General features: G+C 40.8%; 1 protein-coding gene across 1 annotated transcript; it reads left to right on the plus strand.

Annotated features, from left to right (window-relative positions):
• The first annotated feature begins 4706 nt into the window (after window positions 1–4706).
• Window positions 4707–20941, plus strand: mpc1 (mitochondrial pyruvate carrier 1). Its single transcript, XM_061879843.1, is given in 4 exon segments — window positions 4707–5068; window positions 15533–15629; window positions 17999–18131; window positions 20279–20941. Coding segments are annotated over 4 exon segments (327 nt in total). The 5' UTR covers window positions 4707–4993; the 3' UTR covers window positions 20301–20941.
• The last annotated feature ends 722 nt before the right edge of the window (window positions 20942–21663 follow it).

The following is a 21663-nucleotide window of genomic DNA, read 5'->3' on the forward strand; positions in this document are numbered from 1 at the left end:
GGGTCCCTTGGACCCCATTTAGAAAATCCCTAGCGTCAACACTAATGGAGTATTGGTGCGTGCAAAACAGCAGCAGGCGGCTGTGGCCTGCGGGCCGGTTTTAATACTAATCAAATATCATCCCGGGGGCCATCGATAATTAATTTGCGGGCCACATCCGGCCCACGGGCCCTGACTTTGACACCCCTGGCTTAGATAATATAAATTAGATATACTTCGATGTAAATTTTGCTCCAGATTAATTTTTATCACCTACTTTAGGTGTGTGTCTGCAAGTGTTTCCTTTTTGGAGGCGTTCCATTTAGAGAGACTGAACCCGTCCACTCCCAACCTCTCCGAAAGTATCAGAATGTGTCTTTTGAAAATGTACATGTTAAATATATATCTTGAAGATGAACAGCACCGCTATTTTTTTGTCCAGAGACAGTCGAAAATAATATAACATTCATAAACATAGAGTCACCAGTCACAAATACAATTTGGCTTTATTGTACACATCCTATGGTTAGAAATAATACTTTATTTTATATTATTTTAAGGTCTCTCAAACCAAGTAGAAACGTGACAATGTATCGTCTTGTATCATCGGAGTTAAGCAGCGAAACCAATTTTCTAAAAGTCTATCATATCAAACAGTCCTATGTAAAATGTTGTGAACAAATAAAGACCTTATATATTTTTAAATATACGTCAGAGCGGATTCTGTCCCCGATTCTGTTTATAACTTTTATGGACAGAATTTCTAGGCGCAGTCGAGGCGTTGAGGGTATCTGGTTTGGTGGCTGCAGGATTAGGTCTCTATACATTTTGCAGATGATGTGGTTCTGATGGCTCCATCTGGCCAGGATCTGTAGCTCTCACTTGATTGGTTAACAGCCGAGTACGAAGCGACTGGGATGAGAATCAGCACCTCCAAGTCCGAGTCCATGGTTCTCACCCGGAAAAGGGTGGAGTGCCCCAAGTGGAGGAGTTCAAGTACTTTGGAGTCTTGTTCACGAGTGAGGAAAGAGTGGATCGTGAGATCGACAAGCAGATCGGTGCAGCATCTTCAGTAATACGGACGCTGTATCGATCTGTTGTGGTGAAGAAGGAGCTGAGCCGGAAGGCAAAGGCGGCATAGCTCGGTTGGTAGAGTGGCCGTGCCAGCAACTTGAGGGTTGCAGGTTTGATTCCCGCTTGTGCCATCCTAGTTACTGCCGTTGTGTCCTTGGGCAAGACACTTTACCCACCTGCTCCCAGTGCCACCCACACTGGTTTAAATGTAACTTAGATATTGGGTGTCACTATGTAAAGCGCTTTGAGTCACTTGAGAAAAGCACTATATAAATATAATTCACTTCACTTCACTTCACAAAGCTCTAAATTTACCGGTTGATCTACATTCCCATCCTCACCTATGGTCATGAGCTTTGGGTTATGACCGAAAGGACAAGATCACGGGTACAAGCGGCCGAAATCAGTTTCCTCCGCCGGGTGGCGGGGCTCTCCCTTAGAGATAGGGTGAGAAGCTCTGCCATCCGGGAGGAACTCAAAGTAAAGCCTCTGCTCCTCCACATCGAGAGAAGCCAGATCAGGTGGTTCGGGCATCTGGTCAGGATGCCACCCAAATGCCTCCCTAGGGAGGTGTTTAGGGCACGTCCGACCGGTAGGAGGCCACGGGGAAGACCCAGGACACGTTGGGAAGAGCTGGACAAAGTGGCTGGGGAGAGGAGAGTCTGGGCTTCCCTGCTTAGGCTGCTGCCCCCGCGACCCGACCTCGGATAAGCGGAAGAAGATGGATGTCATCAGAGCGAATGGGATGGCATGACACATTAAGGACTAACAGGGAAGACTGGGGCCAGCAGCAAAACCAGTCTCACAGCCTGGAGCAGAGTGGGAGACAGCAAGTACCAGAAATGCCCGTTCATGCTCCACATCATGACTCCCATTGTATACACTGGTTTAAAAAAGCTGCAAAATACAGGGGTGCCAAACGTAAGGCCTGCGGGCCGCATCAGACTCGCGAACAGATGAGTTTGCTAAGTATAAAATAAGTCAACATTTTTCAATGAAAGAAACTGCTGTTGAAAATGTGTCCAGTAGATGTCGCAATAGCAATTTTTTGTATCTATGTAAATTATGCTATATATGTAAAAAAAAAATAAACCACATGATGTTAGTACATCTGAAAATTTGATTTTACATAACTTTTTTTTGGATGCATTGAAAATGAACACCCATGAGTTGACTGATAAACATTATCACATCAATCAATCAATCAATCAATGTTTATTTATACAGCCCTAAATTACAAGTGTCTCAAAGGGCTGCACAAGCCACAATGCATCCTCGGTTCGGATCCCACATAAGGGCAAGGAAAAACTCACAACCCAGTGAGATGTCATTGTGAATGACTATATGACTATAAAACACCTTGGAGAGGACTGCAGATGTGGGTGACCCCCCCCCCCCCCCCCCTTTAGGGGAGACCGGATGCAATGGATGTCGAGCATAATATTGTGAAAGTCCAGTCCATAGTGGATCCAACATAATAGTGAGAGTCCAGTCCGTAGTGGATCTAACATAATAGTGAGAGTCCAGTTCATAGTAGGGCCAGCACGAGGCCAGCACGAGACCATCCCGAGCGGAGACGGGTCAGCAGCGCAGAGATGTCGATAATTTATTCAGAAAGTATAGATAATGACAAAAAGAGGTAGAATCCTATTAACCGCAACACGTTAGTGTAAAAAAAAAAAACAACGAACAACATTATGTTTTTTGTACAAGCTCAGAATGTGCTTGTTCTATTTTCAAACAAAGAAAACCAGCTGAAGTCGTCTTTATTTTTGAGTTATCGTGCCGTGATTTTACCAGTCCGGCCCACTTGGGAGTAGCTTGTTCTCCATGGCCCCGATCTAAAATGACTTTGACACCTTAGAGACTTCCAAAACTGCGTGCAAGCTCATTCCAAAATGCATGAACTTTATTGTTTGACACGTTGGCATTGTTTAACAGAAATATCCAGCATTTTAACAACAAGTTAGAAACGTGGAAAATCATCATAGGTCCCCTTTAAGAGTATCTAATCCATCCATTGCCTACAGCTTATTCCCTTCCGGGTTGCAGGGGGGGTGGGGGTGGGGGGTGGGGGGGGGGGTTACTGGAGCCTATCCCAGCTACAATCTGGCGGAAGGCAATGTACACCCTGGACAAGTCGCCACCTCATCGCAGGGCCAACACAGATAGACAGACAACATTCACACTCACATTCACACACTAGGGCCAATTCAGTGTTGTAAAAGTATATAGTATTGGGGATAATTGTCGTATACATTTGATTTGTTGTTGCTTTTGACGATACAGTATTACTGCGGACGGTGTATAGCAGGGGTCACCAGGTTGCCTGTAAGGACCAGATGAGTCACCCGCTGGCCTGTTCTAAAAATAGCTCAAATAGCAGCACTTACCAGTGGGCTGCTTCTTTTTTTAAATTTTTATTTATTTACTAGCAAGCTGGTCTTGCTTTGCTTGACCTTTTTAATTCTAGGAGAGACAAAACTCAAATAGAATTTGAAAATCCAAGAAAATATTTTAAAGACTTGGTCTTCATTTGTTTTAATGCATTCATTTATTTTATTCACTTTGCTTCTTATAACTTTCAAAAAGACAATTTTAGAGAAAAAATATAACCTTAAAAATTGTTTTAGGATTTTTAAACATATATACCTTTTTACCTTTTAAATTCCTTCCTCTTCTTTCCTGACAATTTAAATCAATGTTCAAGTATTTTTTTTATTGCAAAGAATAATAAATACATTTTAATTAAATTCTTTATTTTAGCTTCTGTTTTTTTGACGAATAATATTTGTGAAAGATTTCTTCAAACTTATTATGATTAAAATAAAATAAAAATATTCTGGTAAATCTAGAAAATCCGTAGAATCAAATTTAAATCTTATTTCAAAGTCTTTTGAATTTCTTTTCAAATTTTTGTTATGTAAAATCTACAAGAAATAATGATTTGTCTCTGTTAGAAATATAGCATGGTCCAATTTGTTATATTTTCTAACAAAGTGCAGATTGGATTTGAACCTATTTAAAACATTTAATCAAAATTCTAAAATTAATCTTAATCAGGAAAAAAATACTAATAATGTTCCATTACTTCTGTTTTTATTTTTATGAAAAAGATTTGAATTTGCTGGTTTTTCTCTTCATTTTTTTTCGGTTGAAATTTGAATTTTAAAGAGTCGAAATTGAAGATAAACTATGTTTCAAAATTTAGTTTTCATATTTTTTCGTGTTTTACTCTCTTTTAAACCGTTCAATTAAGTGTTTTTTTCTTCATTTATTCTCTACAAAAAACCTTCCGTAAAAGTAAAAAAAATGTACGACGGAATGACAGACAGAAATACCTTTTTTTTTTTTTTAAATATATATATAGATTTATTTATTAAAGGTAAATTGAGCAAACTGGCTATTTCTGGCAATTTATTTAAGCGTGTATCAAACTGGTAGCCCTTCGCATTAATCAGTACCCAAGAAGTAGCTCTTGGTTTCAAAAAGGTTGGTGAACCCTGGTGTATAGCATGGATTTTACATGCAGTTCTACCTTAAAACAAAACGCTGCGTTGGTAAAAAAAAAAGAAGAAAAAAAAAAGAAAAAAAAAAGCTACTGCCGGCAGAACAGCGCCCCCACCTGGATGTAGAAACACATCAGGCGCAGTGCAAGATGTATCCTGTTCGTGTTGGCTAAAAGACAAAGGCCAATTATTTGTACATAATTTAATGTGTAGAATTATTGCTCGAATAGAGCGTGAAATTAGTTTTTATCGCACAAATACGATGATAATCGTACGTCTGGCAACGTCTGGGTGACCTTTTGCGACAGTATCGTAAAGTGCATTTTGTGTTGGGAATTTGACCGGTCGTCCTTTGAGCTGTCAGTTCGTCGCCCTTCACCACCAATTTCAACATCTCTAGGTCAAAATAGATCCTAGCCAAGCGTTTAACTATGGCCGGGACAATTGCACGGAAAGCTATAGACCACCTAAAGAGCAAAGATTTCAGGGATTATTTGACGAGGTAAGTAACATAAAGCCGCTATGAGCAAACATGTTAAATGTAGCCTGCTAGCTATTTGTATGTGGTTCAAGTGTGACATGCTTTAAAGCTCACAAATGTTTCACTAATACTTCTTTTTACTATCCATTTTGTGAATTATTTCCTGTGACTTCAGTAAACTCGGTGTTACATTTGGCTTCCAAGGACACTGACGTTATGGAGTTCTATACTGTAGGTTTACATACTGGGTCGTCTTGTCCAGCCAGTTAGACATTGCACTGTAAATACAGAGCAACAACCTTTTCAACAATAACTAAATAACTCTACCCTGAACATTTATAATCGTGCTGAATGCAATAAAAATGTTTTTTGTTGCTTGTTCAAATGTTGTGAAAATCTGCAAATAATATGATTGTGCTCCAAATGCCCTACATCAGTGGTTCTCAACCTTTTTTCAGTGATGTACCCCCTGTGAACATTTTTTGTAATTCAAATACCCCCTAATCAGAGCAAAGCATTTTTGGTTGATAAAAAGAGATAACGAAGTAAAATACAGCACTATGTCATCAGTTTAGGATTTATTAAATTGTATAACAGTGCAAAATATTGCTCATTTGTAGTGGTCTTTCTTGAACTATTTGGGAAAAAAAAGATACAAAAATAACTAAAAACTTGTTGAAAAATAAACAAGTGATTCAATTATAAATAAAGATTTCTACACATAGAAGTAATCATCAACTTAAAGTGCCCTCTTTGGGGATTGTAATAGAGATCCATTTGGATTCATGAACTTAATTCTAAACATTTCTTCACAATAAAATAAATGTTAGATCAATATTTATAGAACATGTCCACAAAAAAATCTAGCTGTTGTTGTGGATTGGCCCGAAGCTTAAACAGCAAACAAAGTGGTTTTATTACAAAAGTTTTATTTACCCATAGTCAAAAGTACAAGTTGGATTGAATTGCCAATGCAAACAGACAGCATCATCCGAAGGATCCAGAATCATGCAAAATCATGCAAATCATATCAAATATTGGTCAACTGGCTTTTTATATGTTTCCCTCATGTGTCAAGGTCTCGTTGTTTTGCAACTGCTTGCTCCACAACAACCGTGGATCCCTTAGTCATAACAAACAATCAAAACATTTTGTAGAATGGTTAAAGCGACCACAAATTCAACTTTCCCCCACATATGCTCTTCCAGCGATTCAGAGGCTTTTAGATATACTTTCTTTTTGGACTAAAACAGACACAAAATATGGTATAAAGGTCAGAAATTCCACTACACTGTCAACACTTGATATTGAATTGTTGCTTTTCTTTTCAGTTTATGATCTTACGTTAATATTTTGTTGAAGTATTATAAAATAAATATATTTATAAAAGGATTTTGAATTGTTGCTATTTTTTAAATATTTTGTTAAAATCTCACGTACTCTTTGGCATACCTTCAAGTAACCCCAGGGGTACGGTGACCCCCATTTGAGAACCACTGCTCTACATGAACCATCCATCCATCCATTTTCTACAGCTTATTCCCTTTTGGGGCCGTGGGGGGCGCTGGCGCCTATCTCAGCTACATTCGGGCGGAAGATGGGTTACACCCTGGACAAGTCGCCAGCTCATCGCAGGGCTAACACAGATAGATAGACGGCCTTATTTCAGATATATTACACAACCTGCCGTTTGTTTTTGAACAGAGTGGGATTGTTTTTAATTTATATTTTTATTAATTATTTGCCAAAAATAACTCTACCCAAATCATATTACAAACAGAGAAAAAAAACAAAACACAAAGCAAGAAACATGGAAAGGAAAAAATTTGAGATGTCCGATATATCGGAACATATCCGATAAAACACGGACATAGGGGGAAGTACAAAGCAGATGCGTCTCCCAGTCAGCAGCCCCTCCCCTCTCCCGTCTCCCACACACAAAACAGGATTGACGACTGCAGCATGAGAGGTTTACTGGCGACGCTTGATGACCTCATCAAACCGCGGCGAGCGTAGCATAACAACAACGAGTGCGTGGTTAACAAGCGAGCTTGCTCGGTGACTGACTAATGACATGGTTTGGGATTATTTTAAAGTGTCTCTGACGGAAAAAAAACCTGGCAATTTGCAAAGACTTGAAAAAGTTGGTTATGCGAGGAGGAACCAAGACACCTTTCTTTAATACGAGCAGGTGATAGAGGAGCCTACCCATCATCCGTGGGAGAAGTTTATTGATTTCTATTTTAGTATTGGTCTAAAATATAACAACATCAAATCGTGTTCTGGTCCCACAACAGAGCACAGATGATGGGTAGGCTCCCGCATTCTCCCGCTTCTCCATCGTTGTGTCTGTTTTACTTCCAGTTCACTGACATAGGAAAAAAACCTTTTGCGAGATCTCGCACAAAGTATTGCAAGATCTCGCACAAAGTATTGCAAGATCTCGCACAAAGTATTGCAAGATCTCGGGCAAAATACTGTGAGATCTTGCAAAAAGTATTGCAAGATCTCGCACAAAGTATTGCGAAATCTGGCAAAACCAAACAAAACAACCCCCCACCCCCACACACACCCATTGAGAGATGCTTACATGAACTACAGAAAATCCAAAATTAAAATAAATTAAAATAATAATAACAAAAAATAAATATTAATTAAAAAAAGATAATAATAATAACAAAAATGCATACTTAAACCATCTAACCAAACCAGTTTATTGACTTTTGCAGTCAAGATATTTCATCACAGGGCCCCAGGGGTCCTCCCATTTTATTTGCGTGGATTGTCCGTTGTATCGCAGTTTCTCCATATATGTAACTCCCTCCACATAGCACTGACACAATGGCTTTCTTGAACTGATTTATTGAAGGCTTTCTTTCCCTTCAATTCACCGTGAAAACTGTTAATAAAATAAAGCACGTTACAAACGTAAAAATAACATGCACAGCATGTGGCTCAAACATTTACCGAAGTAAAATACAAACAGAAATGACAAATACCTCGTTGGCCTGCATGCTTCTTTTAGGAGGAAATTGTGATCTTCTGGCTCTTGTGGCCCAAACGCTGAAAGTTCTTGTGACACTTTTTAGTCCTTGTAACCATCAGTCGCTCTCTTTATCCCTTCTCATTGCATCAAACAGATTTTCCTCATACCCGGAAGTAGCTTCCTTATATCCGTTCACAGACCAATCGAGACACTTCAAAACAAACACATGCCCACAAACCCAACAAAAAGGCATGAAATTACATTTTTAACCACAGTAACTTAAATAAAGCCTTCTTATGAACTTTTATACATTTTGATTTGAATTCCCTTTTGTGAACTTAACTTATTCTGTTTTTAGAGAAATAAAACAAATTATAATTATTAGTCGCAACAGTTACACTCCCACCAAATCACACAAACCTTAATGTGGGATTTCTTTTAAACATTTTTAACTTCAAAATAAATTTCTTCTGTTCTTGTACATTTACAATGAAAGTGCACTCAAGCAAACACATGAAATTTAAACTCACTCTGCTTCAAGCAGAATAACCACCTTCTGTACAGGTCTGTCAAGAAACCCGGTTTTAGTTGTGAGCTTTCCCTTTTTATCAAATGTGGTTTCACTAACCATCAGTTTTAGTTTCCTCACCCTACCATCTGACCCTGGGTAGACATCGGTGATTCTGGCCAGCTTCCATTCGTTGCGTGGTGCCAGGTCGTCTTTCAGAAGGACGATGTCATTGACCTTCAAGTTCCTTCTGTTCTTGTGCCACTTTTGCCTTGATTGTAGATTCAAAAGATATTCCCTTTTCCAACGGGTCCAAAACTCATTGGCCAAATACTGGACTCGACGCCACCTCTTCTTAAGGTACAGATCTTCTCTGACGAATTCTCCAGGTGGGGGCAGTATAATTGTTGACTTCATTGTGAGTATATGGTTTGGGGTTAAAGGTTCTGGTCCGGATGGGTCATTTAAGTGTTCAGCAGTAAGTGGTCTACTGTTAATGATGGCCATGACCTCATACAGAACTGTTCGTAGTAAGGTACTGTCGAGCCTTCGCGCCGACTGGTCGAGAACAGCCATAAGAACACTTCTCATTGTTCTAATTTGCCTCTCCCATATGCCGCCCATGTGACTAGCCGCTGGAGTGTTCATAAGGAACTCGCATCCGAGAGCCTTCACTCTTTCTTGATCCATTCCTGTCATAAGTTCAGAAAACTCTCTCTTTGCACCAACAAAATTGGTGCCTTGGTCGCATCTTGGCTGACGAACATTTCCTCTTATGGCAATGAATGTTCTTAAAGCGTTGATAAATGCATCAGTTGTCATATCATCAACGACTTCAATGTGTATGGCTCTTGAGCATAGACACGTAAGTAAGAGACCATATCTTTTCATGTCCTTCCTTCCATCTTTAACATAGATCGGACCGAAGCAGTCTATGCCGGTGTAAGTGAAAGGTGGAGTAGTCTCTGTTCTATCTTCAGGTAAGTCACCCATTCTCTGTTCTTCAGTACTCCTTCTGTACTTTCGACACTTGACACATTTGAAAATGTGTGACGAGACGGCACTGCTGCATCCTAGGACCCACCATCCATTGGCTCGCATTTCGTTCATCGTCATTCCACGTCCTTGATGATGCACCTTCTTGTGGAAGTGCTTAATAAGCAAGGCTGTGATATGGCTGCTCTTTGGGAGTATTGCCGGATGCTTTACGTGTGGATGCAATGCGGCTTGACTCAAGCGGCCTCCCACTCTTAAGATGCCTTTTTTATCCAAGAATGGATTTAACTTGCACAGCTTACTGTCTTTAGTCTTGAAAACTGTTTTCTTAAGTTCCAAGCTCTTTATCTCATCTGAGAATACTTCTGCTTGAACTAACTTGATAATAGCAAGTTCTGCTTCTTTTCTTTCTTCCAGACTTGTACTTTCATTAGTTCTTTGTTTCACACCTTTGTGTTCTTTTCCACATCGTTTCAATCTGGCAATTGCTCTTACCACTCTTGACCAATCAGAGAATTTCTCCAGGCGATTCAGCAATGATCTATCTTCTTCTGCATTGGTGTTACACACGACAGCTTTGCGGAGTTCAGGATCATCTTCCTTGATTTCTCCCACCGTGCACTCTCTTTTGGGTAGTTGCGTTTGCCAGAGAAACTTTGGTCCCGTGAGGTTGACATTAGGCTTCAAACCTGGTGTCACTTGTCTCACTACAATGCGATGGCTGTCTCTGATGACATCGCCGTAGTCTACGTAGGGATTCTGGTTACCAATAATACTCCATCCAAGGTCTGTATGCTGGGCGTAGGGCTGGTTTTCTTTGCCAGACACGACTTCCCTGGGAAGTAAGGCTTGTGAGCAATTGTACCCGATGAGCAAACCTACTCCGCAGTCTTGCAGAGGTGGTATCTCATCTTGGAGATGCTCTAGATGGGACCATGCTTTTGCGGTTTCGCCTGTAGGTATATGAGTTCTGTTCGCCGGAATGAACTCACGTGTGTAGACTGGTGGTAAGGCAATCTTCTCACCTGAATAAAAGCCTCTTAATTGCGGGTTGGTTACTTTTTGGGAGCTTACTACAGTAATTCTTGAGGTCATAGTAGAAAGCTTTAGCTTGACTTGCTCTTTGTCCACTTCCAATGCATCTGCTACTTCACTCAGAACAAAAGTTGTATCACTTTGAGAATCCAACAGAACATACACAAGGACCTCTTGGGTTGGTTGAGTTGTGGATGAAAGCCAGACTGGGATTATTGCAGCTGTTTCCATCCATCATCTTCCGCTTATCCGAGGTCGGGTCGCGGGGGCAACAGCCTAAGCAGGGAAACCCAGACTTCCCTCTCCCCAGCCACTTCGTCTAGCTCTTCCCGGGGGATCCCGAGGCGTTCCCAGGCCAGCCGGGAGACATAGTCTTCCCAACGTGTCCTGGGTCTTCCCCGTGGCCTCCTACCGGTTGGACGTGCCCTAAACACCTCCCTAGGGAGGCGTTCGGGTGGCATCCTGACCAGATGCCCGAACCACCTCATCTGGCTCCTCTCGATGTGAAGGAGCAGCGGCTTTACTTTGAGTTCCTCCCGGATGGCAGAGCTTCTCACCCTATCTCTAAGGGAGAGCCCCGCCACACGGCGGAGGAAACTCATTTCGGCCGCTTGTACCCGTGATCTTATCCTTTCGGTCATGACCCAAAGCTCATGACCATAGGTGAGGATGGGAACGTAGATCGACCGGTAAATTGAGAGCTTTACCTTCCGGCTCAGCTCCTTCTTCACCACAACGGACCGGTACAACGTCCGCATTACTGAAGACGCCGCACCGATCCGCCTGTCGATCTCACGATCCACTCTTCCCTCACTCGTGAACAAGACTCCTAGGTACTTGAACTCCTCCACTTGGGGCAGGGTCTCCTCCCCAACCCGGAGATGGCACTCCACCCTTTTCCGGGCGAGAACCATGGACTCGGACTTGGAGGTGCTGATTCTCATTCCGGTCACTTCACACTCGGCTGCGAAACGATCCAGCGAGAGCTGAAGATCCCGGTCAGATGAAGCCATCAGGACCACATCATCTGCAAAAAGCAGAGACCTAATCCTGCGGTTACCAAACCGGAACCCCTCAACGCCTTGACTGCGCCTAGAAATTCTGTCCATAAAAGTTATGAACAGAATCGGTGACAAAGGACAGCCTTGGCGGAGTCCAACCCTCACTGGAAATTTGTTCGACTTACTGCCGGCAATGCGGACCAAGCTCTGGCACTGATCGTACAGGGAACGGACCGCCACAATAAGACAGTCCGATACCCCATACTCTCTGAGCACTCCCCACAGGACTTCCCGAGGGACACGGTCGAATGCCTTGTCCAAGTCCACAAAGCACATGTAGACTGGTTGGGCAAACTCCCATGCACCCTCAAGAACCCTGCCGAGAGTATAGAGCTGGTCCACAGTTCCACGACCAGGACGAAAACCACACTGTTCCTCCTGAATCCGAGGTTCGACTAACCGACGTAGCCTCCTCTCCAGTACACCTGAATAGCTGTTTGTATGTTATCTTTTTGAAGTATTACTCTACATGAAGTAGCTTCTTTGGTTCTTTCTTTGTTTTGGGGTGCTTGAGGTAATATTTCAATAGGATTTTCTTGACTTGTACTTGGCTTGGCTTACGGTGGCTTTTGCTCATCTTTGGTTCGCTCCTCATGCAGACAAGTTGGATGCTTCTTTTCGCATGTGTCGCAAACACTCCTATTGCTGCAGTTCTTTGAGCGGTGTCCAGACTGAAGACAACCAAAGCATAAACGTTCAGCTTGGATGAACTTGACTCTGTCCGTCACAGCTTTCTCCATGAACTTCCTGCATTTATGTAATGTATGATTGTTCCTTTCACAGAAAATACATGTCATGACATTCTTTTCTTTGGAGGTTGTCGTCTTTTCATTGAAACTTGTCAGTGTCTTTTCATTACAACTCGTGTTCAACGTCTTTGCTCCAAAGCTTTGTAATCTTTGAGACCTTGGCTTGTCCGTATCACTTGATTTCAGTGACTGCACTGAAGTGATAGGGTTGCAGGCGACTTTAGCTTCCCATGATAGAAATCTGACAAAATGACTGAAAGAGGGAAATTGTTTTTTCTCTTGTTCCATTTCCATAACCTTTCGATTCCAAGCTGCGATCAGCCAATCTGGTAACTTAGAAAGGATCTTCCTGTTTTCATTACAGTCATTCAGGATCTCCAATGCCTTGATGTTAACCATGGCAGCCTCACAACTGCGGAGAAAATCTGTGAACTCTCGGAGCTCCAGACTATCCTTAGAACCAATCTTAGGCCACGCTTGAAGCTTGTCTCTGTATGCTTTTGCAATTGTAAATGGGTTTCCGTATCGCTCCTCCAGAATCTCCCATGCAGCAGTATAGGCAGATTCAGTTCCGAGCAGGAAGTAACCATCAAGGGCTTTCTTGGCTTGACCACCTATGTATCTTCGTAGGTAATATATCTTCTCATTCTCTTGTATGTTCTTCTGGTCTATCAAAATTTGAAAAGATAGTTTCCAGTCACTATATTTCAATGGATCCCCACTGAATGTTGGAGGTTCAGGAATTGGGATTCTGTTGACACTTAAAGCACCTGCTAGCATCTTAACGAGCTCTGCCGTACTGTCATTGGAGGTTTTCTTAACTTTTGATACGGAAGACCTATGTGTAGACAGATGACTTGAGGGTGCAGATACTTGGTCATCTTCTTTAAAATCATCTCCTAACTTGTCACTCCGCTCTTCTTTGACACTCCTTTGATCATATATCAGCATTCTCGCATTTGCTGCATTAAGACTTTTCACTGTCTCCAATTTCTTTATCTTTCTCCGTTTTTCCTCTAGAGTTCTTTGTAGAGCTATATGTTCTTCTTCTAATTGAGCTTTTATTTCAGCTTCCTCTTCTTCTCTCTGTATTCTTCGCCTCACTTCATCTTCTTCTCGATGTAAGCGACGCTTTCGGGCTGCTGCTTCTTGTTCAGCTATCTTCTTTCTAGCTTTTTCTTCAAGAATATTTAATTCCAATTGTTCTCTTTCTTGCTCTTGTAGCACTTTTAGAACAGCTTGGCTTGCAGCAGCTTCAGCGGCAGCTTCTTGGCGACCCACGGAAGATTTGGTGCTTTCTTGCACTGTGTAGCCTTTCAAAATAGACATGACAGAGCTTTTACAAGTTGAGTTAAATATAGAACCAGCTTTTGGCCATTCTGGCTCCTCTTCTGGAATATTTCTATCCAGACGGCTTGTAGCTACAGAGAGAATGAAAGTGGATGTCTGTGTACATGTGTCAACTTTTCGTCGCGTTTCCTGTTCTGGAGTTGAAACTTGGCGTAGCTCTTCATAAGCACTCATGACATCTGTAGAAAGACGTTTGATTTCACCGATAATGGAATTAACCAATGACTCATCCAAAGGTTCTTTTGATGATAATGGCATCTTAGCAGGGCTTCACGGTGGCAGAGGGGTTAGTGCGTCTGCCTCACAATACGAAGGTCCTGCAGTCCTGGGTTCAAATCCAGGCTCGGGATCTTTCTGTGTGGAGTTTGCATGTTCTCCCCGTGAATGCGTGGGTTCCCTCCGGGTACTCCGGCTTCCTCCCACTTCCAAAGACATGCACCTCGGGATAGGTTGATTGGCAACACTAAATTGGCCCTAGTTTGTGAATGTGAGTGTGAATGTTGTCTGTGGGGGGGGGGGCTCTTCTGCTCCGTGCTGATGACGTCACAGCTGCGCTGCGCTGCCCGGGTTCTTTAATGTTGCCGACAGTCTCAGCGTTGTCCACCGGTCGTTGAACAGTTCGAGTTTTCACTGTAACTCCCTCCACATAGCACTGACACAATGGCTTTCTTGAACTGATTTATTGAAGGCTTTCTTTCCCTTCAATTCACCGTGAAAACTGTTAATAAAATAAAGCACGTTACAAACGTGAAAATAACATGCACAGCATGTGGCTCAAACATTTACCGAAGTAAAATACAAACAGAAATGACAAATACCTCGTTGGCCTGCATGCTTCTTTTAGGAGGAAATTGTGATCTTCTGGCTCTTGTGGCCCAAACGCTGAAAGTTCTTGTGACACTTTTTAGTCCTTGTAACCATCAGTCGCTCTCTTTATCCCTTCTCATTGCATCAAACAGATTTTCCTCATACCCGGAAGTAGCTTCCTTATATCCGTTCACAGACCAATCGAGACACTTCAAAACAAACACATGCCCACAAACCCAACAAAAAGGCATGAAATTACATTTTTAACCATAGTAACTTAAATAAAGCCTTCTTATGAACTTTTATACATTTTGATTTAAATTCCCTTTTGTGAACTTAACTTATTCTGTTTTTAGAGAAATAAAACAAATTATAATTATTAGTCGCAACAGTTACAATATATATCTGAAACAAGTTCACAAAGCCGATTTTGATAGGGTGGAGGAGTTGGTTTCTTCCATTCTGCCAGTATGAGTTTCTTGGCCAGCACTGTACCCATTAAGAGTGCAGTTTGGGTGTAGAGGGGAAGAGTTAATGAGTCCACTGAACATCCAAACAGGGCTAAGTCTCTGTCAGATAAGAATGGGCTTTGGAAAACTTCAGAAAAAAAAAAAAAAAATCCTTGACCAAAATGTACCGATGACTGAGCAGTTCCAAAATAAATGCAACAACGTACCATTCGTTCGTTTTTAAATTTTTTTAAATGGGAAAATAAAATGCATGCGGTGTTAACCGTGAATCCATTTTTCAAACTGATCCTGCCTTACTTAAAACGGCTCATACTTTATATGTGACCTCTTTAACATGTGACCTATTTGTATCACTGTTTTGTCTTACATGTGGTGCTGGATATTGAACAAACCTTCACTAGTACAGTGAGTCTTCTTAATGATTTTACTTTGACTTAAAATGTATACGTTCTGTTGCTTTTTTACAAAGATGTTATCATTATTCTATATTTTGCTTATTGTCTGATTTTTGTTGTGTGTGTTTACAGCATTTCTGGGGTCCAGTTGCAAACTGGGGTCTCCCGATAGCTGCCATCGCAGATATGAAGAAGAGCCCTGAGATCATCAGTGGAAGGATGACCTTTGGTAAGATGCATATACAGTACCGGGTTACCCCGAGTATCACTAGTTCTAAAAGGTGCGATGTAGGCCGAATCGTATGGAAACCAAGGTGATTTTTCCCATAGGAAACCATGTACAGTAGTGCCTGAACCTCCGAGCTTAATTGGTCCTGTGACGTAGCTTGCAACACGCTCTTATGTTTCTGATTATTTCTTTCTTCAATTCAAGGAGTATTATCCACCTTTTCTTCTGAGCACTGTCTTCAAATTTACTAAGATGAACAGCTAGACATTATGTCAATGTCTTGCTAATGCTACTGGGTTCACTGTCACATTTGCTACACCAACAAATGACAGATATGCTTGTAACTCAATATTTTGCTTGCTTCCTATCATTTGCAATTATTATTAGAGAAGGGGATGCACAAATTTTTGAAGGATTCCATTGATTAAAAAAAACACTTGCAAGATGCAGATAATGAGTCACCATTGTAGCCTTCAAATTACCCAAAAACAACTTCTAAACCCACCTTTAACGTTTTATGTACTAGCTGCAAGTGTATATATATATATATATATATATATATATATATATATATATATATATATATATAATATATAATATAAATACAGTATATATAATGTAGTAACAGACACTTTCATAACAATATGTAATATATACAATATTTATAGGATTTAGGTCATTTTAAAAATTACCAGAACTTATTTCTTATTTCTTTCTTTGCCCATAGCAACGCATTCCCTACTTCTGGCAAGCTTCGTCCGTAAACAAACGCATTTGCGTACTAATCGTGACCTTTGACAAGGATGTATATTTTTGGAGAAATTAGGTTAACAACCTTGTCTTTTTGAAGCTGAATATACAGGGGATGAACTACTGGTTATAGAAACCTCGCAAGCACAAAGACAGGGTGAAACGTTGGAGCAGACGGAAGCTGAGAGAGTCAGGACCGGCATGACTTGACATTATAAATGAGGACAGAAATGGAGTGCTTACCCAAAATCAATTGGGGAAAAAAACATCCCCAGCCAGCTTGACAAAAAAAACACATGTCCAACGAAATAATCGCTATATTATTGACCATGATACATGCAGCACGTTATGCTTGTTCGTGCAACTACATACATTTTTGAGGTAACCGTGTACAAACGAAACATGAAATGTGGCTTAATACTTTACAGATACTGTAATGATTGTTCATGTTTTCAGTCAGTACAGGTTAGTGTCCTATCGCTTTGTGTTGTGTATTACATACTCCAAAGCCATTCAGCTGCTGGCGCAAGAAGCTAGCTTACGGCTAATGCGGTCGCAAGGTGATGTGTTGTTACTACGCTTGAAAAACAGTACCTCAGTGTTTGCTCTTACAATAACAATGCAGCTCATTTATTATACAGGTTACGGAATGTAAAAAAAAAAGTATTCTTGGTAGTCTTTGAATGCATTTTTAGAATGATTTAGAGGCAGAAGGGAGTTTTCCCATTAGCTGCATTGTTAATCGCGTAGAACAAGCCGAATATTACCAATTTATGATGCAAAAAAAACCTGTGTTGTTGTTTTTCACAACGATTGTGAACTATGGGCACAATTCTTATTCAGTGGCCTAGTAGGTAGAGTGTCTGCCCTGAGATCGGTAGGTTGGGAGTTCAAACCCCGGCCGAGTCATACCAAAGACTATAAAAAAAAAATGGGACCCATTGCCTCCCTGCTCGGCACTCAGCATCAAGGGTTGGAATTGGGGGTTAAATCACCATAAATGATTCCCGGGCGAGGCACAGCTGCTGCCCACTGCTCCCCTCTCTTCCCAAGGGATGGGTCAAATGCAGAGGACAAATTTCACCACACCTAGTGTGTGTGTGTGACAATCATTGGTATTTTAACTTTAACTTTAATTAAAAAACAAGCGTAGTTCCCCTTTTAAAGCATAACAATGCGTCGAAAAACACTCATAAGTTGGGGCACTCTTAAGTTTAGGTACCACTGTAAAACCAATTAATTGGTTGCAGACACTCCAAAATAAAAACACATACATGGAAAAATGAATATTCAATATCACTTTTACCTTTATCAAAGACTCATGTTGTCAAAGAGGGGGTTGAGGGGAGAGGGAGGAGTATAAGCGTGAGCCACACGGATGGAACTTTTGTACTTTGCGACTACTTATTTCTTGAATTTAATAGTGTCTTCTATCTTCTTTCTCAAAGTGCTGACACACAAAACTTTATCTGGCCCCTTATTTTGCAGCTGTACTTAATTATTGACTTGCATCAACCAGGCATGTAACAGAGCTGGGGGATTTGTTGGATATCAGACACATTTTACAATGCTGTAATCAACTTTTACCTGTTTGTATGCTCTTTTTCCTCTCCTCTCAGCTCTGTGTTGCTACTCGCTGCTCTTCATGCGTTTTGCCTACAAGGTGCAGCCACGCAACTGGCTGTTGTTTGCTTGCCATGTGACCAACGAGTCCGCCCAGCTAATTCAGGCAGGCCGCCTCATAAAGTACAAGTAAGTGTGTTTTTTTTTCTTTTTTCAGCAACCTAGATTCCAAAGTTATGCAGTAGAAGCAATAACAGTCACACAATTCACCTTAGCCAGCAAGTAATACAGCTGTGGGAATTTCTAGTACATACCAGGGTTTCCCCGAGATTGCCAACACACCTGTGGTGGTGGGTGTGTGGTTAAAGTGTGGTCACATGACATTGTATAATTTGCTATGATATGATTTTCTTTAAGTCTAAAAAAAATGTAAACATACACCCCTAGAGGGGGGGTTGCCCACATATGTGGTCCTCTCCAAGGTTCTCATAGTCCTCATTGTCACCGACGTCCCACTGGGTCATCATTGTCACTGACGTCCCACTGGGTGTGAGTTTTCCATGCCCTTATGTGGGCCTACCGAGGATGTCGTAGTGGTTTGTGTTGTGGCTTGTGCAGCCCTTTGAGACAATAGTGATTTAGGGCTATATAAATGAACATTGATTGATTGATTGATTGATTTAAAAACAAGTCTTAAATTAGTTAGTATTTTTGCTCCATTTTTTAATTGTTGCTGCTTATTGTACAATGTATTTTTGTTGATCATTTTTCAATTGTCTAGAGACTTTTAGTAACTTATTCACCATCAACAAATCTAGCATCTTTTTTTGGTGTTATTATAGACTCTAGTCATGTTTAGAGACTCTACTTCTGTCCCTTGATGTGAGGTCACATGCTTCGCACTGATGCTCCAGTTTGACTTTTTCTCCATAAAATCTGCCGCTGTCTTCTTAATATTTGCTCATTTTGCTTTACGTTGTCCCAAGTATATTTGCAATATATTAAAGGACGTTCACATCGCAGACATGCTAACTCCTCTCCAGTGCGTATTGCTTACGCCATCACAACACCCTGTTCTTAATATATATATATATATATATATATATATATATATATATATATATATATATATATATATATATATAACAATTATTTTTTTAAAGACCTACTAGTGGGAATGTTTTATGTTTGTGTGTTATTGATTTGATGCTCATTGTTCCCATGATCGCACACACCATCCGTGCCTAAGGGATAGGGCTGGGCGATATTGCCTTTTTTTAATACCGCGATATTTTTAGGCCATATCGTGATATACGATATATATTACGATATTTTGCCTTAGCCTTGAATGAACACTTGATGCATATTATCACAGCAGTATGATGATTCTATGTGTCTACATTAAAACATTCTTGTTCAAACTGCACTAATATATGCTACTTTTAAACTTTCATGCAGAGAAGGAAATCACAACTAAGTCAATTGACCAAAACTGTATTCATTAAAGTTATTAGCAGGTGACTTTTCAAATGATGCTACATATTAGCAGTAATGCTACTTTTGGTAGCAACGCTTGTGCCCCACACATGACAAATTAAAGTTGTCTATTCGACATATTCCCGCTTGAAGCCAAACCACCGCCAGACGATGGGCCCCGTGCTGTTTTTCTTGGGAATTAATTCTTCCTTCACTTGTTACCAGAGTCGCATCTTCTTTCTCTCGCAACAACCCGCTAGCATCACAGCTAATGTTAGCCACGCCGCTACCTCTCCGCTGGGCGAGGGCGTGTACGTATGACGTGACAGTAAGTGACGTATGAATGTGCGCCTGCTTGTCTGTGAGAAGACACAGGATAGAGCGAGTAGAGTGTAATGCCCGCAGCTGCAATAGATCGTTTACTCGAATATTACGACATAGTCATTTTATATATCGCACAGAGACAAACCCGCGATATATATCGTATATCGATATATCGCCCAGCCCAACTAAGCGATTTGTCGAATAATGAGGAAGTGTTGTTGTGTGTCTGGGGAAGCACAGAGACGGACATGTGTGCAGTGAGGGAACACTGTTGAAATTGGGCCAGTGGTTAGCATAAGATTGGTAATAAAAACTAAAAATAGTGTCAGACTGTGTGTGACTCCTAGAGGCTTACTATAATTTTTTTGAATGTAAAATCAATAATTATTTAAGGGGTAGTGGTTATAATTTTGCTGTGGCTGTGCGCCATGATCAGATTCAAGGGAAACCCTGCATACTATACTGGATTATCAAAGACTTATGTATGAGCTCATGTGACAGGAAATGACACATATTCTGTTTTTGTAACATTTCAGGATGGAGAAGAAGGCATCCTAGTGTCAAAGTGAAGAATATGCCCAAGCGTCCCCCGTCACACCTCAGTGATCAAAACAGCCACATAAACTTGGTGCACTTATTAAATCACTGAAGCTGAGGCTGTTTTTGTACCCTTGTTCTCTGTAACCAAGATGGTAACCCAATTGATCATCTTCAAGTTTTAGTCACACTTTATCACAAAAAAATTGATGAATTAAAGGCCTGCTGCCTTAAATTATATTTGTGTTTTCTGGGTTATTAATCATGAGCGTATGTGGTTTTGGATAATCCTCATTTTCCGACACACTCTTTTATTCTAATTGTAAGAGCATTAGGAATCATCATTTTGCTCTTTCACAACTACATTTAACTTGAGATTTAAGTTAGTCTTCAGCGATGTTAATAAGCGAACACACAAGGTGATGACTGTTAGCTAGGTTATTAAAACTACTGATGGATATAATTCCTAAACACTATTAATAGGCCACCAATTGTCAAGATTTCATCCCTGTGTCAATTTCTGCTGACCAAATGTACTGAGTGTTACTGGATGTTTGTATAGTTCAAAATGATCTATTCACAACTGTACAATCACGTTTCCCTTACCAATGATTTAATTATTTGGCTTTGTAAATAAAAAAACTGGTGAAAACCAACTTGAACATTTGTTTTAGCCTTTTTTTTTTTGGACTTATTTTAAACACTTTGTTTTTCCTGCGCTCGGGATCTTTCTGTGTGGAGTTTGCATGTTCTCCCCATGATTGCGTGGGTTCCCTCCAGGTACTCCGACTTCCTCCCACCTCCAAAGACATGCACCTAGTCCGGATACTTTAAGACCTCCACCCCAGATCACACCTCACTCCAACCCACTTCTCCAAAGTGGGCTGGCTCAGGGTGGAGGAAAGAGTAAAACAACTTGCATTGAGCCTAGTCTATAAAATCCGCTACACCTCCCTGATACCGAAGTACATGTCGAACTACTTAATGTAAATGACCGCCATAATCACAACACCAGGGGGAGCTCCACAAACCACGTTAAACCCATATTCCGATCTAACAAACGTCTAAACTCATTCTCTTTCTATGCCACATCAATGTGGAATGCACTCCCAACAGATGTTAAAATAAGTGCATCTCTATCCTCCTTCAAAACCGCTCTAAAACAACACCTCCAGGCAACTTCAACCCTTTACTAATACCCTCCCACATCCCATCTCCCCGGATTGTAAATATGAATAATCTAATGTAAATAATAAAATGTATTTCTAATGTATATACTTGTTCTTATGCTATCTGAACTCACTATGTTCTCTGCTGGCTGACACCCCTTCTCAACTGTCTATGCGACGTCAAGGCTTGGTTAGCCCAGAATTTTTTAATAATG

The sequence above is a fragment of the Nerophis ophidion genome, linkage group LG02 (assembly GCF_033978795.1).
Source record: "Nerophis ophidion isolate RoL-2023_Sa linkage group LG02, RoL_Noph_v1.0, whole genome shotgun sequence".
NCBI lineage: Eukaryota > Metazoa > Chordata > Actinopteri > Syngnathiformes > Syngnathidae > Nerophis > Nerophis ophidion.